Source organism: Oryx dammah, unplaced genomic scaffold, assembly GCF_014754425.2.
Source record: "Oryx dammah isolate SB20612 unplaced genomic scaffold, SCBI_Odam_1.1 HiC_scaffold_17, whole genome shotgun sequence".
Classification (NCBI taxonomy): Eukaryota; Metazoa; Chordata; class Mammalia; order Artiodactyla; family Bovidae; genus Oryx; species Oryx dammah.
The window spans coordinates 49,409,996-49,430,003 of NW_024070201.1; the positions used below are offsets into that span (position 1 = coordinate 49,409,996).

At 50.9% G+C, this 20,008-nt stretch overlaps 3 protein-coding genes and 1 long non-coding RNA gene across 16 annotated transcripts in view; 3 read left to right on the forward strand and 1 right to left on the reverse strand.

Moving 5' to 3' along the window:
- RNF121 (ring finger protein 121) overlaps positions 1 to 16,944 on the forward strand; it is an 84,381-nt gene extending 67,437 nt beyond the window's left edge. The window contains exons 7-11 of one of the 2 annotated variants that reach the window (XM_040258731.1): positions 8,989 to 9,122; positions 9,767 to 9,868; positions 11,231 to 15,483; positions 16,081 to 16,204; positions 16,285 to 16,944. In XM_040258731.1, coding sequence (XP_040114665.1) covers positions 8,989 to 9,122; positions 9,767 to 9,868; positions 11,231 to 11,351 — 357 coding nt within the window. In that variant the 3' untranslated portion in view covers positions 11,352 to 15,483; positions 16,081 to 16,204; positions 16,285 to 16,944. The remainder of the gene's footprint in view (positions 1 to 8,988; positions 9,123 to 9,766; positions 9,869 to 11,230; positions 15,484 to 16,080; positions 16,205 to 16,284) is intronic. The other variant, XM_040258732.1, reaches the window with a different exon arrangement.
- Positions 14,866 to 16,944, forward strand: LOC120876723 (interleukin 18 binding protein). Its single transcript, XM_040258735.1, has 5 exons — positions 14,866 to 14,948; positions 15,283 to 15,483; positions 16,081 to 16,204; positions 16,285 to 16,432; positions 16,667 to 16,944. Exons 1-5 carry the CDS (start codon positions 14,921 to 14,923, stop codon positions 16,793 to 16,795), a joined length of 630 nt encoding a protein of 209 aa, XP_040114669.1. The 5' UTR covers positions 14,866 to 14,920; the 3' UTR covers positions 16,796 to 16,944.
- Positions 16,945 to 17,466: 522 nt separating this feature from the next.
- Positions 17,467 to 20,008, reverse strand: part of NUMA1 (nuclear mitotic apparatus protein 1) — a 69,479-nt gene continuing 66,937 nt past the window's right edge. For all 12 annotated transcript variants that reach the window (XM_040258717.1, XM_040258718.1, XM_040258721.1 and 9 more), the window contains 5 exons: positions 19,609 to 19,745; positions 19,087 to 19,263; positions 18,821 to 18,934; positions 18,522 to 18,716; positions 17,467 to 18,177 (listed from right to left, as the gene is read on the reverse strand). In XM_040258717.1, the coding sequence (XP_040114651.1) occupies positions 18,166 to 18,177; positions 18,522 to 18,716; positions 18,821 to 18,934; positions 19,087 to 19,263; positions 19,609 to 19,745 (635 nt within the window). In that variant the 3' untranslated portion in view covers positions 17,467 to 18,165. The remainder of the gene's footprint in view (positions 18,178 to 18,521; positions 18,717 to 18,820; positions 18,935 to 19,086; positions 19,264 to 19,608; positions 19,746 to 20,008) is intronic.
- On the forward strand, positions 18,164 to 18,719 carry LOC120876729. Its single transcript, XR_005724197.1, has 2 exons — positions 18,164 to 18,246; positions 18,280 to 18,719. It is a non-coding gene; the product is annotated as an uncharacterized LOC120876729 (long non-coding RNA).

The following is a 20,008-nucleotide window of genomic DNA, read 5'->3' on the forward strand; positions in this document are numbered from 1 at the left end:
AGCTTCATTGCTCACTTTCAGTAGCACCCCTAGTTGTTTTTTTTAAAAACTGCTAAAAATACACATACCATCTTAACCATTTTGCAGTGTACAGTTGAGTGGCATTAATACCTTTACATTGTTCTTCAGCTGTCACCATCATCCATCTATAGAACTCTTCATTTTGCAAAACTGAACCTTTATACTCAGTAAACAATAATTCCCTAATCCCCACTCTCCCCAGCCCCTGGCAACAATCATTCTGTCTGTCTCTCTGAATTTGACCACTTTAGATCCCTCACATAAGTGAACTCATATGCAATATTTGTCTTTTGTGACTGGCTTATTTCAGTTAGTGTAATATCCTCAAAGTTTACCTTTGTTGTGGCATGTCAGAATTTCCTTCCTTTTTAAGGCTACGTAATATTTCACTTTGTATATATATACCACATTTTCAGTTCTATTTATTTCTTCATAGTCTTTTGTATATTCGGTGATCACAGCTTCTATCCCAAAGAGTCATAGTTGATTTTGGAGCTGTACCAGTCAGGAACTAGGTCTGATTCATCTCTTGGTCCCCTTCTGGGAGTGGTTTGACCTAAAAAAAAAAATCTGTGATTAATTAATTTCACAATTCCTAGAAATAAAACTATGATGTTTTATAGTTGTATTAAGCATTCTTAACTCCTTTTACAGTACTCTATGCTACTCTTTTTAGTTAGTGTAGAGTAGAGTCGGACACGAATGAGCAACTTTACTTTCACTTTTCACTTTCATGCATTGGAGAAGGAAATGGCAACACACTCCAGTGTTCTTGCTTGGAGAATCCCAGGGACAGGGGAGCCTGGTGGGCTGCCGTCTCTGGGGTCATACAGAGTCGGACATGACTGAAGCGATTTAGCAGCAGCAGCAGCAGCAGCTTTTTGTTTTGCCTCACTTGGCAAAATTTGTAACTGTTTTGTTGAGTCAGTTGATTCAAGGGAATCTTGGATGAAGTCTGTGTTTTCCAGCTGGTTACTGTGAGGTCATAAGCTTGTGACAGCCAGTCAGTTTAGTTTCTATTCACACCCAAAAGTCATGGAGGGATGGGGCAGTGGAGCATTGAGAAATAGGCTTATTTCTGGGACTTCCTCCTCTGTGGGATTGATTGGCAGGCAGGGTAGCAACATATTGTGCTGCATTGGGCCTGGTGTCCTAGCTCACATTTTCTGTCTCCTGAGCAAATTGCTGTGCCTCAGACTTCCTACTTCCTGGAGCCTCAGCAACCCCGGATAATATGAGGACAGGGCTGGCTACCCATTCATCTGACTTCAAATAGTAGTGTAAAGAGCTGGGGGGTCAGAGTCAGACAGACCTGGTTTCAGATTCTCCTCCACTTTTAATTATCTGTATACTCTTGAGCAAGTTGCTTTACCTTTCTGATCTTCTTTTATTACCTGTAATAATATTGTCAGCCTTATAGAATTGTGGTAAGGAACAGATGGGTTAATGTCAAGCACTTTGCAGAGTAGCCTGGCCCATGGCAGACACTCAGGTGGTGATGATGATAGCAACTACTGTTACCTACTGCACCGTCCTGCTGCGCTACCTATTTCATATCGAATCCCCTGGAGCACAGGGCCCTTGTAGACTTTGTATCTTCATCATACTCAGCACGTAAAGCAAGACAGACAGATCATTAACCATGCGTGCCAGTTCTCTCTTGATGCTGTCTTTGTCTGAAATCACCTTCAGCCACTCTGTGCTATGGAATCTCCTCCACTATAATCCTGGAAATGGGTATTTTATTCACTTTTTCAGCAAGTATTTCTGAAGCCATCTTGAACTGACAGGGAGCCAGCTGAGCCCTGCCACCGACTGTCTGGCCTCGAGCGAGGCTCTGCTCCCTGGCCATTAGTCTCCTCACTAGTTGAGGGGAGGGACCAGAAGAGACCTCGAGGCCTTCATGGCACACATTCCCTGTGATGGTCATTGGTGTGGATTGGAACTCCTGTAACCTGAGCCCCTACTACAGACAAGCTCCTGTGCAAAAGGAGAAATCTGACTGTTCATCGGGAACGCACCCTCTCCCACTTTGAGGAAGTTCTGTTTCAGACCTCCACTCTTAAACCTCAAACACCCCTTCCCTCTGCCCTTCATTCTCAGCAGATGATCTTGCCTCCTATTTTCCTGAGAAACTAGAAACCAAACAGGAATCCCTCCAATTCTCACACCGTACCTATAGACCCACTTGTGTTTGCACCTGTCTCCTCCTCCTCCCCTCAGGAACAGTGGAGTAAGTGTCCTTTCCCCCATCAGAGGCCAGCTCTACCTGTGCTCTGGATTCCACACCTCCTGCCTCCCCAGGGACCTGGTGTGCCACTGACTTCTTTTCTCACCCATGACTTCAGCTTCTCCCTCTTCTGGGTTCTTGCCTATTAATCATTTAAACATTCTGTTTGAAAAACTGTCCTTTCTTTGACACACCTTCTCTAGCTACTGAGCCATTTCCTGTCATTGACAGCTAAATTTGTGGAAAGTTTCTGTTTCCTTTTTGATCACCTTTCACCTACTTCCTGGGCCATTCTAATTGACCTCAAGTCATACCCTTCTTATGAAGTGACTCTTACTCAGATCACCAGGGACTCTATGTCACTTATTCTGGGGGATTGATTATGATCTCAGCAGTCAACAGCACAGTTGACTCAGCACTTCTTTCTTCTTAAAAACGGTTCCCCCGACCACTTCCGCCTCCTCACGGTGGCTTTTGTGACATTACCCTGTCCTGGTTTTCTTTCTCTCTGATATTTTCTGTCTTCTCTGTTAATTTTCCTTCCCCTTAAATGTTACTGTTCCTATGAGCTCAAGGCTAAACCATCTTCTCTATTCTTCACTAGTTATTTCCTTTCTTTTTCCATGATTTCCAGATCTGTAATCCAGAACTCTCTTCTGAACTCCAGGCCTTTCCTAGTTAGCTGTCTCTTTGGTATCAACAATCGGTCCACTTCTCCCAATTTTTATTGCCATCAAATTAGCCCAAGTTATCACCTGAGCATGGGAGAAGGAAATGGCAACCCACTCCAGTATTCTTGCCTAGAGAATCCTGTGGACAGAGGAGCCTTGGTGGGCTGCTGTCCATGGGGTCACACAGAGTCGGACACGACTAAAGCAACTTAGCATAGCATAGCATATCACCTGAGCATAGGCCCCCAATATCTGTTGCATTTAAAATATTGTAACTGTCTCTTAGCTGGTCTCACTGAATCCATTTTTCACATGGAAGATTGAGTGATCTTTTAAACAATATGAGTCTAAAATAAAGCCTTTAGATGACTTCTCATTTAAAGTCCACAATCCTCCATTTTGGCCTTAAGGACTTACTGTTTTCCTCTTTCTTACAGACGGCTTACAGTTTCTCAAGTGCATCAGGCTCTTCCTGCCGCTGGCCGCCTCTTGTCACTCCTGCCTCTCCATCTCACTAACTTCTACTCATGCTTCACCTCTCAGCCTAAAGTGCCACTCCTCTAAGGAAGCCTCTTCAGATGACCTAGGCTTAGTTAGGAAACTCCTTCATTGCAGTGTTCTTTGATAGCCCTTTGAATGCCTTTTAAATAACTAATTCTTATTTTAGCCTTCTAAGTAATTAGTTCTCATATTATGTACATTTAAAAAAATTTTATTGGAGTATGCGTTAATTTCTTCTGTACAATGCAGTGACTCAGTTTTATATGTGTGTGTGTGTGTTCTTTTTCATATTTTTTCCATTGTGGTTTGTCACAAGATGTTGAATGTAGTCCCCTGTGCTATACAGTAGGGCTTTGTTGTTTAGTCATCCTATATCTAATAGCTTGACTGTGATACTACCAAAGTCCCATTCCTTCCCTCCTCTATCCTCCCTACCCCTTGGCAACCACAAGTCTGTTCTCTCTGTCTGTGAGTCTGTTTTTGTTTTGTAGATACATTGATCTGTATCGTATTTTAGATTCCATATGTAAGTGTTATTATATGGTATTTGTCTTTCTTTTTCTGCCTTACTTCACTTAGTATGGTATGCATCCTAGAGATTGCTGTAAATGGCATTGTTTAGTTCTTTTTGATTACTGAGTAATATTCCATTGTGTATATATACCATATCTTCTTTATGTCTTGGCTATTGTAAATAGTGCTGCTGTCGACATAGGGTTGCATGTATCTTTTTGAATTGTAGTTTTATCTGGTATATGCCCTGGAGTGGGATTGCTGGATCACATGGCAACTCTATTTTTATTTTTTGAGGAGCCTCCATACTGTTTTCCTTAGTGGTTGCACCAATTTATATTCTCACCAAAGGTGTAAGAGGGTTCCCTTCTCTCCACACTCCATCCAGCTTTTACTGTTTGTAGATTTTTTTGATGATGCCCATTCTGACTGATGTGAGGTGATAACCTCATTATAGTTTTGATTTGCATTTCCCTATTAATTAGCAGTGTTGAGTACCTTTTCATGTGCCTATTGGTCATCTGTATATCTTCTTTGGAGAAATATCTATTAAGGTCTTCTGCCCATTTTTCCATTGGACTGTTTGGTTTTTTGTTCTTGAGTTGTATGAGCTGTTTGTATTTTTTGGAAATCAAGCCCTGTTGGTTGCATCATTTGCAAATATTTTTTCCCATTCCATAGGTTGTCTTTTTTTTTTTTTTAATGGTTTTTTAATGGTTATGCAAAAGCTTATAAGTTTAAGTCACATTTTTTTTGTTTGCTTTTATTTCTGTTGATTTGAGAGAATGACCTAAGAAAACATTGTTGTGATTTATGTCAGAGAATATTTGCCTATGATCTCTGCTAAGAGTTTTATGGTGTTGTATCTTATGTTTAAGTCTGTAAGCTGTTTTGAGTTTATTTTTGTGCATGGTGTGAGGGTGTGTTCTAACTTCATTGATTTACATACAGCTGTCCAGGTTTCCCAGCACCACTTGCTGAAGAGACTTTTTTCCATTTTATATTATTGGCTCCTTTGTTGAAGACTACTTGACCATTGGTATGTGGGGTTTTTTCTGGGCTCCCTATTCTGTTCCGTTGATCTCTGTATGTCTGTTTCTGTGGTAATGGCACACTGTTTTGATTATGATCACTTTATAGTATTGCCTGAAGTCTAAGAGTGTTAGGTTTCCTGCTTTGTTATTTTCCCTCAGGATTGCTATGGCAATTCTGGGTCTTTTTTGGTTCCATATAAATATTAGGATCATTTGTTTTAGTTCTGTGAAAAATGTCATGGGTAATTTGATAGGGATCTCATTACATCTGTAGATTGCTTTGAGTAGTATAGCCATTAAATGCCAGTCTTCCCTTGCTGTAGGTTTCCTGAAGACAGAAGCCAGGTCTGTGTTTTTCCAACATAGCCCAAGACCTAGTCCAGTGACTGGTACCTAGTAGGTACCCAGTATATGTGACGGAAGGAAAGAAGAGTTTGAGTGGCTTGCTCAAGATCATCAAGATAGTAAGTGACAGAGGATGGAAATGCAGTCTGTCCTGACAAACTGTGTGGCCCCTTGAGCCCTTTCCACACTGAGGCATCAGGCTCTTGAGGTTAAACTGGAATCTTCCTCCCTGTACTTTACCTCACTCAGCCTGAGAGCCTCCTTACGCAGTCTCAGTGGGCTCTGCGAACTGTTGGTTGCTGGGACCTTCCTGACTTGACAGACTCATCTGATAACTTTGTTGAAACATTGTGGGATTTGACCCTGCTGGCCTGTCACTGCATTAGCTCACAGGGAGAATGGAGAAGCTAGAGGCGTAATAGAACTTTGCCTTGGTGTCCCTCCTACTCTCATCACCTCACGCAGGTTCTCTCTGATGCTCTATCCCTGCCCCAGTATCCTGGGGCAGAACTTGGAGTGGTTTGAGGTTAAGTTCTTCCTCAGCTCTCCTGTCCTGAGTTGGAGGGTTCCCCTTTCTCACTGCCAATGCCATGGGCCAGAGCGAGTGGTGGTATTCCTGTGCTGCACAAGTGTGCAAGGATTTGGTGTCAGAGCTGGGCTCAGACTTCTTGGTCTCTCTTCTCACTGTTCAGAAATACTCAGGGAGGCACATTCAGAGCCGTCAGCCTCTTGAACTCTGGTGGAGTCTCTCTCAGAGGTCCCCTCAGCACAAACATTCAGATTCCCGCTTTGGAGAATTGCAGCTTGTGGGCTCCCACGGGTTTGGCTTCACCCTGACTCTCACTTTTCCTTTTGCGCTGTTGATACACAAATCAGAACCTTTTGAATTATTGGCCCTCACTGAGCTAAGTAGCTGCATTTCTGCAGTGTTCAGATGTCAATGAACGTCTTGGTCAGGGGGTCTGGGTTCTCATCACAGCTAGTTTCTTTCCTTTCTGGGCTTCGGTTTCCCCAGCGACGGGGCTGCTGTGGTGTTCTGTGACGGTAACAAGCTCCCCTTCAGTCACTTCAGACATTCTTGCAAGACGGGGAGGGAGGGTTGAAGGCTGGAAACTCTATGTTCATGGATTCTTGGGGCAGCTCTGCCCTCTACCCTGAGGACTTTTGGAGTCAGGAGAGGCCATTTCTCAGAAGGGCTGCTTGGAGTCAGAGAAGCCGCATGTGGAGTGGAGGTCGTGGCAGACGTAGCTGCCTCCTCCCTACTCCTTGTCCTAGCTTCTTCACGCCCGCCCTTCTTCCACTGTTGTCTCTCACCCAGCTAACGGTCTGTGAAGTTTTCAGAAGACAGTTGCTTGGAAACAAAAAACAGAGCAAACTCAAGTTAGGAAAATAACAATACAAAAAAGGCTAAGTATAATCTGTTTCCCTTTATAGATACACCCAGAAGCCTTTCAAAGAATTAATTTTACAGTTTTGCAAGATGTAAAAGTTCTGGAGATGAGCTGCAGATCAATGTGAATATACTTACTGACATTACCAAACTGTATACTTAAAAGTAGTTAAGATGGTAAATTCTATATTATGTGGGTTTTACCATCATTTATAAGACAATGAAAAGAAAAAGAAAAATAGGTTCAACAAAATTCAAGTCTTTTATTCTTGGGATCAAGGGGAAATGCTATGTAGCTATTGAACAATAAACCACAAGGAAAGTATGCAAAAATTTGAATTTCTTTTTGGAGCATGGAATTGCTCATTCACTGTGATTAACCATGGGTAATAAATAATCTTTTAAGGTGTGGGCATACCTCTTTTTATCATGCTTTGCTTTATTGCATTTCGCAGATAGGTTTTTGTTTTGCTTTTTGCAAATTGAGGGTTCATGACACCCCCGCATCAAGCAAGTCTATCAGCACCATTTTCCAACAGCCTCTGCTCACTTTGTGTCTCTGTGTCACATTTTGGTGCTTCTGGCAATATTTTGAATTTTTTCATTATTATTTGTTATGGTGATCTGTGGTCTTGGATGTTAGTGTCACAGTTGGTTTTTTAGACATAATGCTATTGCACACCTAGTAGTAACTAGAAACAGAACTTTTAAATGCACTGGGAAACCAAAGAATTTGTGTGACTCACTTTATTGTGGTGTTCTGGAATGGAACCCACAGTATCGCTGAGGTTTGCCTGTTATATATTTTCATTAAGGAAAATTTAAGTACAGAAAAGTAGGCAAAATAAAAAACACCCATTTATAATCCTACTACCGAGAGATCACTGGTGTAAATATTCTCATACATTTCCTTCTGACCTTTTAATTGATCTGCTTGCTTGTCTTTACATATGGTGCCAACAATACTGTGCCTCCAATTTTGTGCCCTGCTTTTGACACTTAATGTTGTATCTCAAGCTTCAGTTGGCTCACTGCCTGTCTCGCCCCTTGAGTGGGTGCCACAGTTTATTGAGGCGTCCTTCTATTGTTGGCCACTTATGGTTTTTTCCATTTCTTTGCTTGTTTTTGTTTGCTTCTTTTTTTCTTTTTGCTTTTTTGGGAAAATACATGCAGCATAAAATTCACCATTTTAGCCATTGTTAAGTGTCCTATTTCCAAAATTTTTTATCATCCCAAACAGAAGCAATAACCCATTTCCTCCTCCCCACCACTGCTTACCTCTGTTCTATTTTCTGTCTATGAATTTGGCTATTCTAGATATTTTATAGAAAGACTCATATACCAGTGCAATGTTTATCTTCTTCTGTCTGACTTGTTTTACTTAGCGTGTTTCCAAAGTGCCTGCGTGTTTTGGCATGTATCGGAACTTTATTATTCTTGTGACTGAGTAGCGTTTCATTGGAGGGATAGACCCCGTTTTTGTCTGTCCATTCTTCTGTTGATGGACACTTGGGCTGTTTCCACCTTTTGGCTATTTGTGATTAATGCTGCTAATGAGCATTGGTGTACAAGTGTGTGGTTAGGCCTGGTTTTTATTCTTTAGGAGTATTATCTAAGAATGGAATTGCTGTGTCATATGGTATTGCTGTGTTTAACTTTTTGAGAGGTTGCCAGACTCTTCATTTCTTTAGTTATAAATTAACACTTAAATGAGTATCTGTATGCATGAAGCTTTTTTTATTTTTTTAAAGAAATTTCTTATTTCTTAAGGTGAAGTTAATGGGTTAAATGGTGTGGCAGTTTGAGACATCATGCCAAATGCTGTCCAAGTGGGTTGAAGCTGTTTTACTGCTGCAGCAAATGCCTGAAAATGTCCTTGTCACCCAGCCACCGTTGCACCAGGTGTTTCACTGGTGTTTCTCTTGGAGAAGAGATGTTGCCCATCTGAGGGAACCACGGTGTGGCCACAGAGTGGCTTAGCTGACGTAGTTCCCTGTCAGCAGTCCCGAACCCTTCTCCCTGCCCGCCTCCTTGCCCTGATGCTGACCAGCCCCGTCTTCAGGTTCTGTCTGATCTGACTTCCCAGCCCACCTCTAGTCTAGTCCTTTCACCCTATCTGCCCCACAGAGATGAGGATGATTGACGGTGAGATATTCTCCAGCTCGGGATCCTCCACCTGCCATGTCACGTTCTCTCCAGAAGACCCCAGGCCTCCCTGGTATCGTCCCACTTTGGTTGATTTTCACATCTTTTCTGTCTTTTCCTCCTGCTCTTCTCTCCCAGTTCTACAGTGAGTCGGGCATGCCCACCAAGCACCTCTCGGACAGTGTGTGTGCTGTGTGTGGGCAGCAGATCTTTGTGGATGTCAGTGAAGAAGGCATCATCGAGAACACGTATAGGCTGTCTTGCAATCACGTGTATCCTTCCTGGAGCTCCTGGGCTGCCTCTCTCACCACCTGCACACTCCAGTTAGGGAGGGAGGGGACCGTCATGACCCTGGCCATGCCAGCCAGACCTTTGAGGGGAGGAGAGTCACAAGAGGCATACATCTGGGTGATGTCCTCTGATAGGGAAGCCAATCCCAGGGAGTGGAAACGGTTGCCTCCTTTGGTCTTCCTCATAGATGGGAGCCACTCATGTGTAAGCAGCATGTATAGCCTGGCCAGGTCAGAAGGGAGCCTCAGCTACACTAGCTGCTGCAAGATGGGTCAGTCACCAGGGAGGAGCATCCTTTAACTGGCTCCCTCAGTGCTGGAATCAAGTGCCCCTGAGTGGCGCCTCTGGCGCTCACCACATCCTTACTCGGCTCCCATTCTGTGCCGTGTGCTCTCCATTGTGCCCAGAGCGGCCCTGTAAGGCAGAGTTCATTAACCTCACTTCATGTATGAGGAAGCAGGGCCGGAAGTGTACTATCAGCTTGCCCAAGATGATATAGCCAGTAAGAGGTGAAGCCAGGGTTTGAACCTCCCTCCAGAGCTAGGGCCTGGACGCTGTGAAGCCCATCATGGGGCTGGAGTGCCATCCTGGCTCCCCACCATTTCCCTTGACCACTGGTGCTCAGATTCCACGAGTTCTGCATCCGCGGCTGGTGCATTGTGGGAAAGAAGCAGACATGTCCCTACTGCAAAGAGAAGGTAGACCTCAAGAGGATGTTCAGCAACCCGTATCCTTTTTGGGCTCTTGCTGGGAGTGGGCAGTGGTAAGAAAGTACTGGCCTGCATCAGGCGGGTCTTGGGGTGCCCCTCCTGCCCCCTGTCTGGCTTGTCTAGGGAGGTGGGTGGGATGTGGGGCAGGACCAACAGCTCAGCTTCTCCTCACCACTCAGGATCCCTCGAGGGTGAATCGGTAGTGATAGCGACTTCCTTTGCCTGCCTGCTCACTGTGCACCTGGCGGCACTGTGACAAGCGCTTTCCTTCTGTGAGCTCACTTCGTTCTCTAGAGCCTTGTGACCTGGGTAATAGTATCCTCATTTTACCAGTGAAACGGTTTCAAGGTTGACCAGCATTCTCAAGGTGCTGTAACTAACGTGTGGCGCCTCGCCCCTGGCAGGCGGGGCTGGAGACCAGCCCTGTCCCGTCCGCTTTGAACACAGGACCTGTGCTGCTCTCAGCTGCCCTGGATCCAGGGGCCTCTCCCAGGTGCCCTTTCTCTCTGTGTGGGGGTTTCCTGGCCCCTGGATACTAGCTGGGCTGTGGAGGGCCGTGGTGTTTCCCGTTATGGTTCCTTGCTTGGTTCTTTTGGGGTCTAGTTCAGTAACTCTGTGGTCAAGCTGAGGGTTGGGGCTTCTCTTGGTTCTCAGTACTGGGCCAGACTGTGGTTCCTGATGCCCTCAGAGGGACTCCCACAGTCTTGTGAGGTCTGTGCTTCCCCGGAGCTGGATTCCCAGGCTCCCTCTCCAGTGTCTTTCCTAGCAGTGGATTGTAAAGTAGAGGGAAGGGACTCCTCTCCAGGGCCTCTTGGCCACAGCAGGGCCCACATGTTCAGTGCCCTTGGATGGGGCTCCTTAGAGCCTCTCTACCAGGAGTTATCCCCTGTGACCAGCCTCTTGCTCTGCCTCAATATGCCTCTGTCCTCACACTCAACCCTCTGTTGACCTAGAAATCTTCTCATTTTGGACAAGAACCTTCGGGTTACCTTATCTCTTTCCTCATCTTCCTGAAGCTGTTGTCATGAGAAATTTACAGCAGTCTCAGGCTCACTGGCAGTCCCAGCTTACAGAGGGGGTCACGCAGAGCCCTCTGTGTGTATTGGCCTTGGAGAGCTTCATTTCACCACTCCACCCTCTGCCTTGTCTGTCCGATCCTCTGCACTGATCCCCTCTGTTCCACTTCCCTCATTCTCTGGGTTCAGCCCTGTGTTCCAACACAGAGAGGTTGTGGGGGGGGCGTCTTTCTAGAAAGCACCTTTCTTTGTAGGCTGATTTCTGTGACGCTTCAGGAACATGTATACAGATCCTCTCACCCATCCCCTAGGCCAGCCTCAGCAGCTCGAACATGTAGCCTCTTTTCTTTAACTCACTAACAGCTGGGAGAGGCCTCATGTCATGTACGGGCAACTGCTGGACTGGCTTCGGTACTTGGTAGCATGGCAGCCTGTCATCATTGGCCTGGTGCAAGGCATCAACTATATCCTGGGCCTGGAATAGTCAGGAAGAAGAACATCCACCCACCATGGACCTCAGGGCACTCTCCTCTCTGCCCTCCAAGACCTCCTGGGTGGGAAAGACTCAGAGGGGCCCTGGGCCACTCAGGACTCCTCCGGCTATGTCCGGGCTGGGGAGGGAGGTGATGGAGAGCCAGCCGGTGGGGCGGTCAGCAGTGGGGGCTTTTTAAAAGAAAACTATTTTGATGAATATATTTAAAAACCTTTTTTATTGTGGAGCTTAGGAATTGCCCCAGTTCTTCCAGGCCTCACCTCCCTGCTTGAGCAGGGCAGGAGCAGAGCCACAACATTTTTGATGTAAAGGAGCCATCTTACCTCTGGCTGTGAGCCCCAGGCCCTGCCCCCCTCTTCCTTCCATGCATGGGGTTCGAGCCTGGTACACTCGGTGCGGAAGGGCCAGAGAACTGTGGCCGGTGCCACTGGAGCGCGCTGGGGGGTGAAGTGTCCTTCCTCCCGGTTAAGGCCACACGCAGGCCTTCCCTGTGGGGGTGGCCATAGGCTGGTTGAGGCAAGTGGAACCTTGTCGTGGCTTTTCCAATAAGGGAAGCCCTGGGACCTCAGAATTCCCTGAGAATTTGTTGGGGAACCTTCCCTTAAGCAGGGCTTACTCAGTCAAGAACAGAGACCATCTATACAGAGCAGTGATTGAGGGCTGCTTGTGCAAGCTGACGCTCTGCCCAGAAGTGGTGACATGTGCCGAACGCCACGGCCACATCACTTCCTTCCCTGCAAGCCCCAGTGAGCGTGTGTGTCTGTGTGTCTGCGGTGGAGGGGCTGATAGACGTGACACTTCTTCCTGTAGTCACACGTTGTTCGCTCGAAGCTGCCAGGGGATTCCCAGCTCATGGAATATCCTCATGTCAGCCCTGTCATCCCTGGGTTCTGCCTGGGCCCAGCAGCATGAGTGCTGGGGTGGCTGGGAAGAGGTCAGGGCCGGGTGGGTATGGGGTCTGAAAGGGGGTTTCAGGTAAGCCCCAGCTCTGGTCCTAGGGGTTTTGAAGGAAGTAGGAGGGCAAATATGGACTTTCCACGCCGGGTTCCTAGGGAATATGGCCCTTCAGGTGCAGCAGGAACCAAGCAGGATCTTGTCATCTGTTCTTAATAAAGCTCTGTGAGCTGGGTTGGAAAGCTGAACATCCATCTTGCTTTTCTTCTTCCCACCTCTTTCCCTGTGGTCCCTGGGGCTGCCTGGCCTCTGCTGCCTTTTTGCTCTTCCCATTTGAGAGCTGGGTCCTGCGAGTGGTGGGTCCCATCCAACATCCCTGAGTGAGATGGCCTGCTGGGCTTCTGTCCTGTCACAGAAGGAGCCCTGGGTCATCACAGGGTGACTGTCCTCACGACCTGAGGTCAGTGCCCTGCTGCAACCACCCCTCTCCCCAGTCACTCTCTTACCCAACTGTGGCTTACCCAACATGCTGCTCATGCCCATGGGCCTGTCCTCAGTGGATTGGGGCCTGGGGTCATCCTTTCACTTTTGTCCCTCCTTCGCCCACATGTGGCTCAGCGGTAAAGAATTCACCTGCAATGCAGGAAATGCATGTTCAATCCCCGGGTTGGGAAGATCCCCTAGAGAAGGAAATGGCAACCCACTGCAGTTTTCTTGCCTGGAGAATTCCATGGACAGAGGAACCTGGTGGGCTACAGTCCAGAGGGTCATAGAGTCAGACACAACTTCATGAATAAACCACGCCCCCCCCACCCCCACATCAGGTCATGTGAGAAGCCAAGGCCAGTCTCACCAAGGCGCACTCTCCATCCTTCAACAGTCCTGAGTACCATGACCTCCCAGCAGCCCGACTCTGGCCTTATTTACACTCAAAGGTAGAGTCCTGTCTCCTGTCCCTCGCATCCCCACCCCCTTCCCCAGAGAACTGGGTCTTAGAAGCTCCGACAGTCTTATCTCCTGACCTCCCTGCTGGAGACACTGGTGCTCTTAGGGAGGAGCTTCTCTGCGTCTTGCAGCTCAGAGCTCCTGTGCAGGCGGTGAGTGGGGGGGTCTGAGATGTGAGTTAGAGCCCTGGAGAAGAGGAGTTGACTTTTAGTCTCCCACATCTAAATTGGAAATGTATGGTTTTTACACACACACAACACACTCACCCCTTAAGACTGCAGCCATGTTCCTGATGCATCTTCCAAACCTTATTCCATCTCTTGGCCTCCCTGGCTCTGTCTCCAGGACCCCATCCTCCTGATCCCAGAAACTCAGGTCTGGTCCTTCACAGCTGCTCCGTGGATCACCAGCCCTGGTCTCTCTGCCCCTTGAGGCCACATGTATGACCCTGACTTCTGTAGCTCTGCTGTTGCTCCAGCCAGTGCTGGGTGTACCCACTTTTCCCTGGAAAGCACCCTCTCCTCCCCGTAGGGCCAATGCTCCAGCTTGTGCTCCAAGCGTGTCTGAGAGATTCCTGTGGAGGCCAGGAACTGTAGCTCCCATGATGGGGCTCATGTGGGGCCAGACACAGCCAAACTGAGCTGGGGAGCTCCGAAAGGGACAGCTTGGCTTCTTGGGAGCCAGGCAGAGGAAACTAGACTTTCTGGTGAGCTTAGATCTGTAGCTCTGGCCAAGGAGCTGGGATGACAGAAGTGAGAAGGATTCATGGGGGTGAGGGGTGGGTGTTGGGTTGGTTGAAGGGAGTGGGGAGCCTGAGAAAGGCCAGGATGTGGATGGGCTGGTATGAGTCTGAAATGTTCCACTTGATCCAACTTTGGGTCCCCAGTGCCTAGGACAGTTGTCCCGTTGAATACAGTGTGACTGAAGGAAGAAGCAGGAGGCCTTTTCTGTTCACATAGAAGAGCAGAGTCTTGGGATGGAGAGACTGTCATTAGTTCATGGCCCTGTGCACCCTTTGGAGGGTGAGGCTGAGGATAGTTGAAGACCCCAGGCTGATACCACCTTCAGAGCAGGGGCCCTGGGAGTGAGTGAGAAGGTTCATGGCCACGGTGAGCTCCACCTCAGCAGAAGGCACGGTGTGCAGGGACCTTCGGGACTGGGTCCAGACTGCTGTGGAGTACATGTGTCTGCTGGTGGCCAGAGCCTACTCTAGATCCCCTGCTTAAATAAAACTGAAAGTAAAATAGCAGGGGCAGTGCTTTCCCAGAAGGATTTCACTGTCTATCCTGCCCTTCCCAGAACAGCTCTGGCAGCGGAATTTTCCCTCCCTTTGTGACTAGGTAAGTCCCTGGTCCTCTTTGGGCCTCAGTTTCCATCCTGTAACGAAGTGTTTGATTGGACTAGTGAGTATAATGTTGATAATAGAAGAGCTAGGATCCACCAGCTTTGTTTCTAGGGGCTGGAAAAGCTCCAGCCTGTGCTCAGTGCCAGTCCTCCAGGAGTTGTCAGTTGAGACAGGTGGACGGGGCAGAGTGGACAGTGTCTGGCAGCCCCCTGAAAAGTCAGACGTAGGAAGGGGCTGTGGAGACCACAGGAAGGCCGAACTAGTGTGCCTGGAACCTGTAGGAGAAGCCGTTTGTCACGGTCGCCTCCCCCGCCTCCCCAGAGAGGAAGTTGTCACAGATATATAGAGCAAGGCACTGCAGCTCCTGACAGAGATCATGACCGTGAGACAGAACTGGATTCCAGGTGGGCCCTGGGGCTGCGCGTGTGCGGGAGTGGGTGGGGTGTGGCCTGAGGCCAGCGAGGAACCTGACCCCAGGCGGTCCCTTCAGCTGCTGTGCTGTGGCTTTCAGCCTCTGGATGCTGCGCTCTGGCTCCATTCCAAGATCTCGCTGTGCTCCATTCAGAGCCAAGAGCTAGGGCTGGAGGGGTTCTTCTGTCCCACCCATTCCCTGCAGAGCCAAGAATCTGCGACTTAATCCTGGCAGCAGCTGCCTCTCCAAGCAAGAGCAGAGCCAGGATGCCGAGCAGTCCTGGGAGGCCAGACAGCTGCTGACCTCTGTGACTGTCCTCTCCTCAGACCCCAGCCCTCTTCGGGCCCTGCTCCTCTGTGCCCACATCATCTCCCACCTGGCCAGAGCCACACCTGTGCCTCAGGCCATCCCAGCTGCCTCACCTGGGATGGCAAAGGCCCCCTGCTCCTCACGGCCCCCAGCGCTCCCAGCAGCTAAGCAGTGCCCAGCGCTGACAGTGACCTGGCCAGCAGTGGAAGTCTCACTGAGTAAGGAGCTATTCCAGTAGGATGGGAGGGCACGGTGGTTCGAGGGCGGGCTGAGGGAACAATGGCCCAAGGGTGGGTTGGCCTCTGAGCAAGCACCCCCCAGCCTTCTGCCATGTAGCCTGTCACCAACCGAGCAGCTCGGTTGAGCAGTGGGCATTCTCCCACTCCAGCCAGCATCGCGAGCTGGTGCAGGGCTCAGTTCACAGCTCCCAAGATGCTGTCAGGTGGGATGGAGAGGACTCAGAAGAACAGTCGGAGGACTCCCCGAGTCCTGACTGAGGTGGCTCCAAGCCCAGCCCTTCCTCCCAGGGCCTCCTTGCCCACTGGCCTTCTCAGTTGAGCAACTGCCTACTGTGCTGCCTCCTCGGCCAGAGCTCCTAGTCACTGAAGCTGGGTGCTAGGAAAGCCCGGGGCATTCTGGAGAAACCACTCAGGAGTCAAGGACCCGCATGAGGGACCCATCCCCAGATTCCTCTTGCGCAGCCTTCCCCTTGGGCTTTCCATTCAAGATTCCTGAATTGTGGGACAGGGCGGGCAGACTATGGCGGAGGCGGGAGGGTCTGCTCTACAGGACTAACAGCCACATGTGCCCCTTAGATGGAACGCTGACCTTGTCCTGTACCGCCTGCAGCCGCTTCTCCCACTTCAGCATCCTCTACTGGCTGGGCAACGGCTCCTTCATCGAGCACCTCCCAGGCCGGCTGCGGGAGGGCAGCACCAGGTGAGGGCATGGTGGTGAGGCTGGCTGGAGGCAGGCCGCCTGCTGCGGTCCTCTCAGCCTTTCCCCCTCTTCTGCTCCAGGCGGGAGTACAGGGGCAAGTGGACCCAGCTGTGGAGGCCCTTGGTGCTGGAGGAGCTGAGCCCTACCCTGCGATACACCAACTTCTCCTGTGTTTTCATGGATCCTGGGCAGACTGTCCAGCGTCACCTTGTCCTGGCCCAGCTCTGGGTGAGGAACCCAAGGGAGGGCCTCTGGGACATAAGGAGCCCTGCTTCAGTGTGGGAAGCAGAGGGTGGGCTCTGCCCACAGCAGCCTCCAGCTGATGCCCACTGACTGCCCGAGCCTGAGGTGCCCGAGCCTGAGGTGGAAACTAAAAGGAACAGGACTCAGGCAGGAGAGACATGGCGTAGAGGGAAGTTCTTCCCACCTTGGCCCTGATCCTTGTTTGCTTCATTCCCCCAGGCTGGGTGGAAGACAAGTGTGCCCCTGCCACAGGAAGCCCTGCCTTCCAGCCAGGCTCCTCTGCCGCACCATCCTGATGGTGAACCCGAGCTCCACCGCCACCTGGTTGAAACACCACCTCTTTACTGAGGTCCAGGCCACAGTCTGCATCGATTTAATGTATTTGTTTCCTCTGTGGGCTCCTGGGATGCGGGCAGAGGCTGCTTCTGACCCACCTCTGTATCTCTGTCAGCCCAGCAAGGCCCATGGGGGGCATTCATAAACCATCTTCAACGGCAGCATCTGACGTGTGTCCAGTCACTTACCCTTTAGGCCGTCGTTCCAGCACAGAACGCGGCTAGTGCGAGGAGCGAGTATGGAGTGAGGGAGGATGCCACTCTGAAGCTGAAGACAAAGCCAGATTCAGGGACACAGGCCCTCACATCACAAGATGCCGGCCTGCAATGGCACCCCACTCTAGTACTCTTGCCTGGAAAATCCCATGGATGGAGAAGCCTGGTGGGCTACAGTCCATGGGGCTCCCTAAGTCAGACACGACTGAGTGACTTCACTTTCACTTTTCACTTTCATGCATTGGAGAAGGAAATGGCAACCCACTTGTGTTCTTGCCTGGAGAATCCCAGGGAAGGGGGAGCCTGGTGGGCTGCCGTCTATGGGGTCGCAGAGTTGGACACAACTGAAGCAACTTAGCTTCAGTGCAAGATCCTGTGGCCCCAGAGAGGCCAGGAGGAGGGGTTTGAGAGAAGGTAGGTGGTCTGGAGTCTCCGTGCTTCCCCAACACAGACCATGGCATCTTGGCATTCAAGGGAGAAAAAATAGACTTTATTTACAAGTAATAACATTTAGAAAAGATCCATCTCTGGCCCTTAAAAACCTTCCCATCACTCCAAATCCCACCCCAGCGCAAATCTGGGGAGGGTGGGCGATGGGAGCTGCCACTGAGGGCTGCCCCCCACCCCCCCAAGGTGCAGGGCCCTTCTCCTCGAAAAGAGCATCCTTTGGGCAACTGGGTCCTTGGGTGGATGGATGCACTGGGGGTGGGGTGCTCCCACTAGGTCAGTGCCCAGTCCTGGACTTCAAGAGCAAGGGCCCTTGCGAGGCCCAGCGGCCAGGAGCAGCAGGGGCCAGGGCCTGCTCCTCCAATGGTCCCTTCTAGATCCAGAGGCCGGGAGGACTGGCTAGGCCCAAGGACCCAGCCACACAAAGCCAGCCTCAAATCTGGTTACGATGGAGAAGTGACTTTACTCTAGGAAAACATCAGGAGGCAAGGCAGGGAGAGGACCCAGACTGCCCAGGCTCTGGGCCATTCTGGAGGACACAGCTGTTCACCTGGGGATGGTCCAGGTCCCAGCCAGGGTGTGGGCAGGCATCACTGTCTCGAGGATTTGGGCCACTGTTGGCCTGGGAGCTGAGAGAAGGCACTGAAAGGGACAGAAGGAGAAGGGCCAGGCGAGGGCAGCATCGGTAACACAGCGGGGCCGCCCACTGGCACTGGCTCTTCAGTGCTTCGCCTGGAAGAGAAGAGACAGCTGCTCAGTGCCAGCCTGCGCCCCCTCCCACTCCCACATGCCCAGACTAGGGTGGTCTTGCTGCAGCCCTGGACCCATGCCCAGACTAGGGTGGTCTCCTTGCTGCAGCCCTGGACCCAATCTACCGAAGGCTTGCAGGGGCTGGTTTCACCTGAGCAGCTCTGGGTGTTTCATCCTCTGCTTTCTTCGAGGAGGAGCAGCTCACCAGAGGGGAGGGGAGCACCTGCTCTCAGCCCTCGCCCTCCAGGGGCCTACTCACTGGGTGGGGGTCACCCATGCTCCTTACTGGGTTTCTAGGAGCCGAACCCTCCCGTCAGTGCCCGCACCTTGCCCTTTGCCCGGGGGGTGGCGGTGGCGCTGGCTGTGGTGGTGGCGATGCGCGGAGAGCGGCGGGTCCCGCTGCGGGGATTGGGTGAGGCTTTGGAGGGGGCTTTCTTTGAGGCTGCCTTCCGCAGAAGGCTGTTCCCAAGCTTCTTGGGCGTGTTGAGGATGCTGAAGGCCATAGACTGGCGGCGGTCAGCCTGTTGGGAAAGGCTGTCAGACTGGGGGCACCACTGGCCACACAGTTGCTCTAGGGCTCAGCTGGCTGGGCCCCTCCAGGTTCTCCCTTCAACCCCCGGCTAACCTGTTTAACAGCTGGAACTGCCTTCTTCTGGGCCTCGGTAGTGCTGTGTCTGCGCCCTTCGTGTCGGTCCCGGGGGGTCATGGGGCGCGGGAAACATGTGGTGGCCTTCTTTGACTACGGGGAAGAGGACAGTTAGGTCCAGAACACGAGAGACAAGTGGACCGCGTCCAGCCAGCACCTGCCTCCCTCCTGCACCAGAAGACTCGCCGCTAATAGACTCGCAGATGTGGCGGCCGCTAGAGAAGAGCAAAGTCCAAGCCACCCACCTCGGGTGTGCCGGGACCCTGGTGGGTTTCTGAAGAAACCCGCTTGCGCTGCTGCCGTGTGGTGATGCCGGCGCCCTCAGCTATCTGGGTTGGCTGCATGCTGGCTCGGCGCAGAGTCTCCTGGGGGTCGCCAGTTTTTATATCCTCATCTGTGATGGCAGGCAGGCTCAGGGAAGGCTGTGTGGGGTAAAAGAAGTGGTCGGTGGACCTGAGCTGTTTGGAGATGGAGCAGGACCGCCCTAGAACTCCTCACTGGCCAGGCATCTGGAGCCTTCCGATTGCAAACGGCTCCCCTCCTGTTGTCTTCCTGCCTACACCCTGCACCAGAGCCGCAGGAGCCGTCCCAGGAGACCTCTGCAAACTCCAGCCCTCCACAGAACCTCCTCCTGAGTTCCTCCCTGCCTGCTAGTTGACCAGAAGCAGGTCCCCCTCCTCGGCAGGCCGGGAAACTGAGGAGGGAGGTCCAGGAGGAAGAGGGAAGCCGGCAGGGGCGGGTCCCTGGCAGGCAACCCGAGAGCTCACCCTGGACTCCAGGGGGTAGCAAGTCTTCAGGTGTGGTGGGCATACTCGGTTGCGCTGCTGCAGCTCTGCAATGCGGTTCCAGTCATCCAGCTGTTCAGGCTCGTCCTGGCAGGTGCCCACATAGAAGCTGTTCCTGCCTGTGCGGGGGCAGGGAGACAGCAACAAGCAGGGCTGCAAGGCCAGCACGAGAGGGTGGAGGCAGCACCCCACTGGCCTTGGTGCCACCACTCCTGTCCTCCTAGCCCTTGAACTCCAGGCACCCCAGGGTCCTACTCTGCTCCATGCTGCAGCTACGGGCACGAGGCTCACAACCATCTCTTCCCTGGGGACTGGCTCCCTGCCTCCTCCCTGGGGTCCCATGCAGAGGTTGTGACACCAAAAGGAACTATTGGAGGGCCAG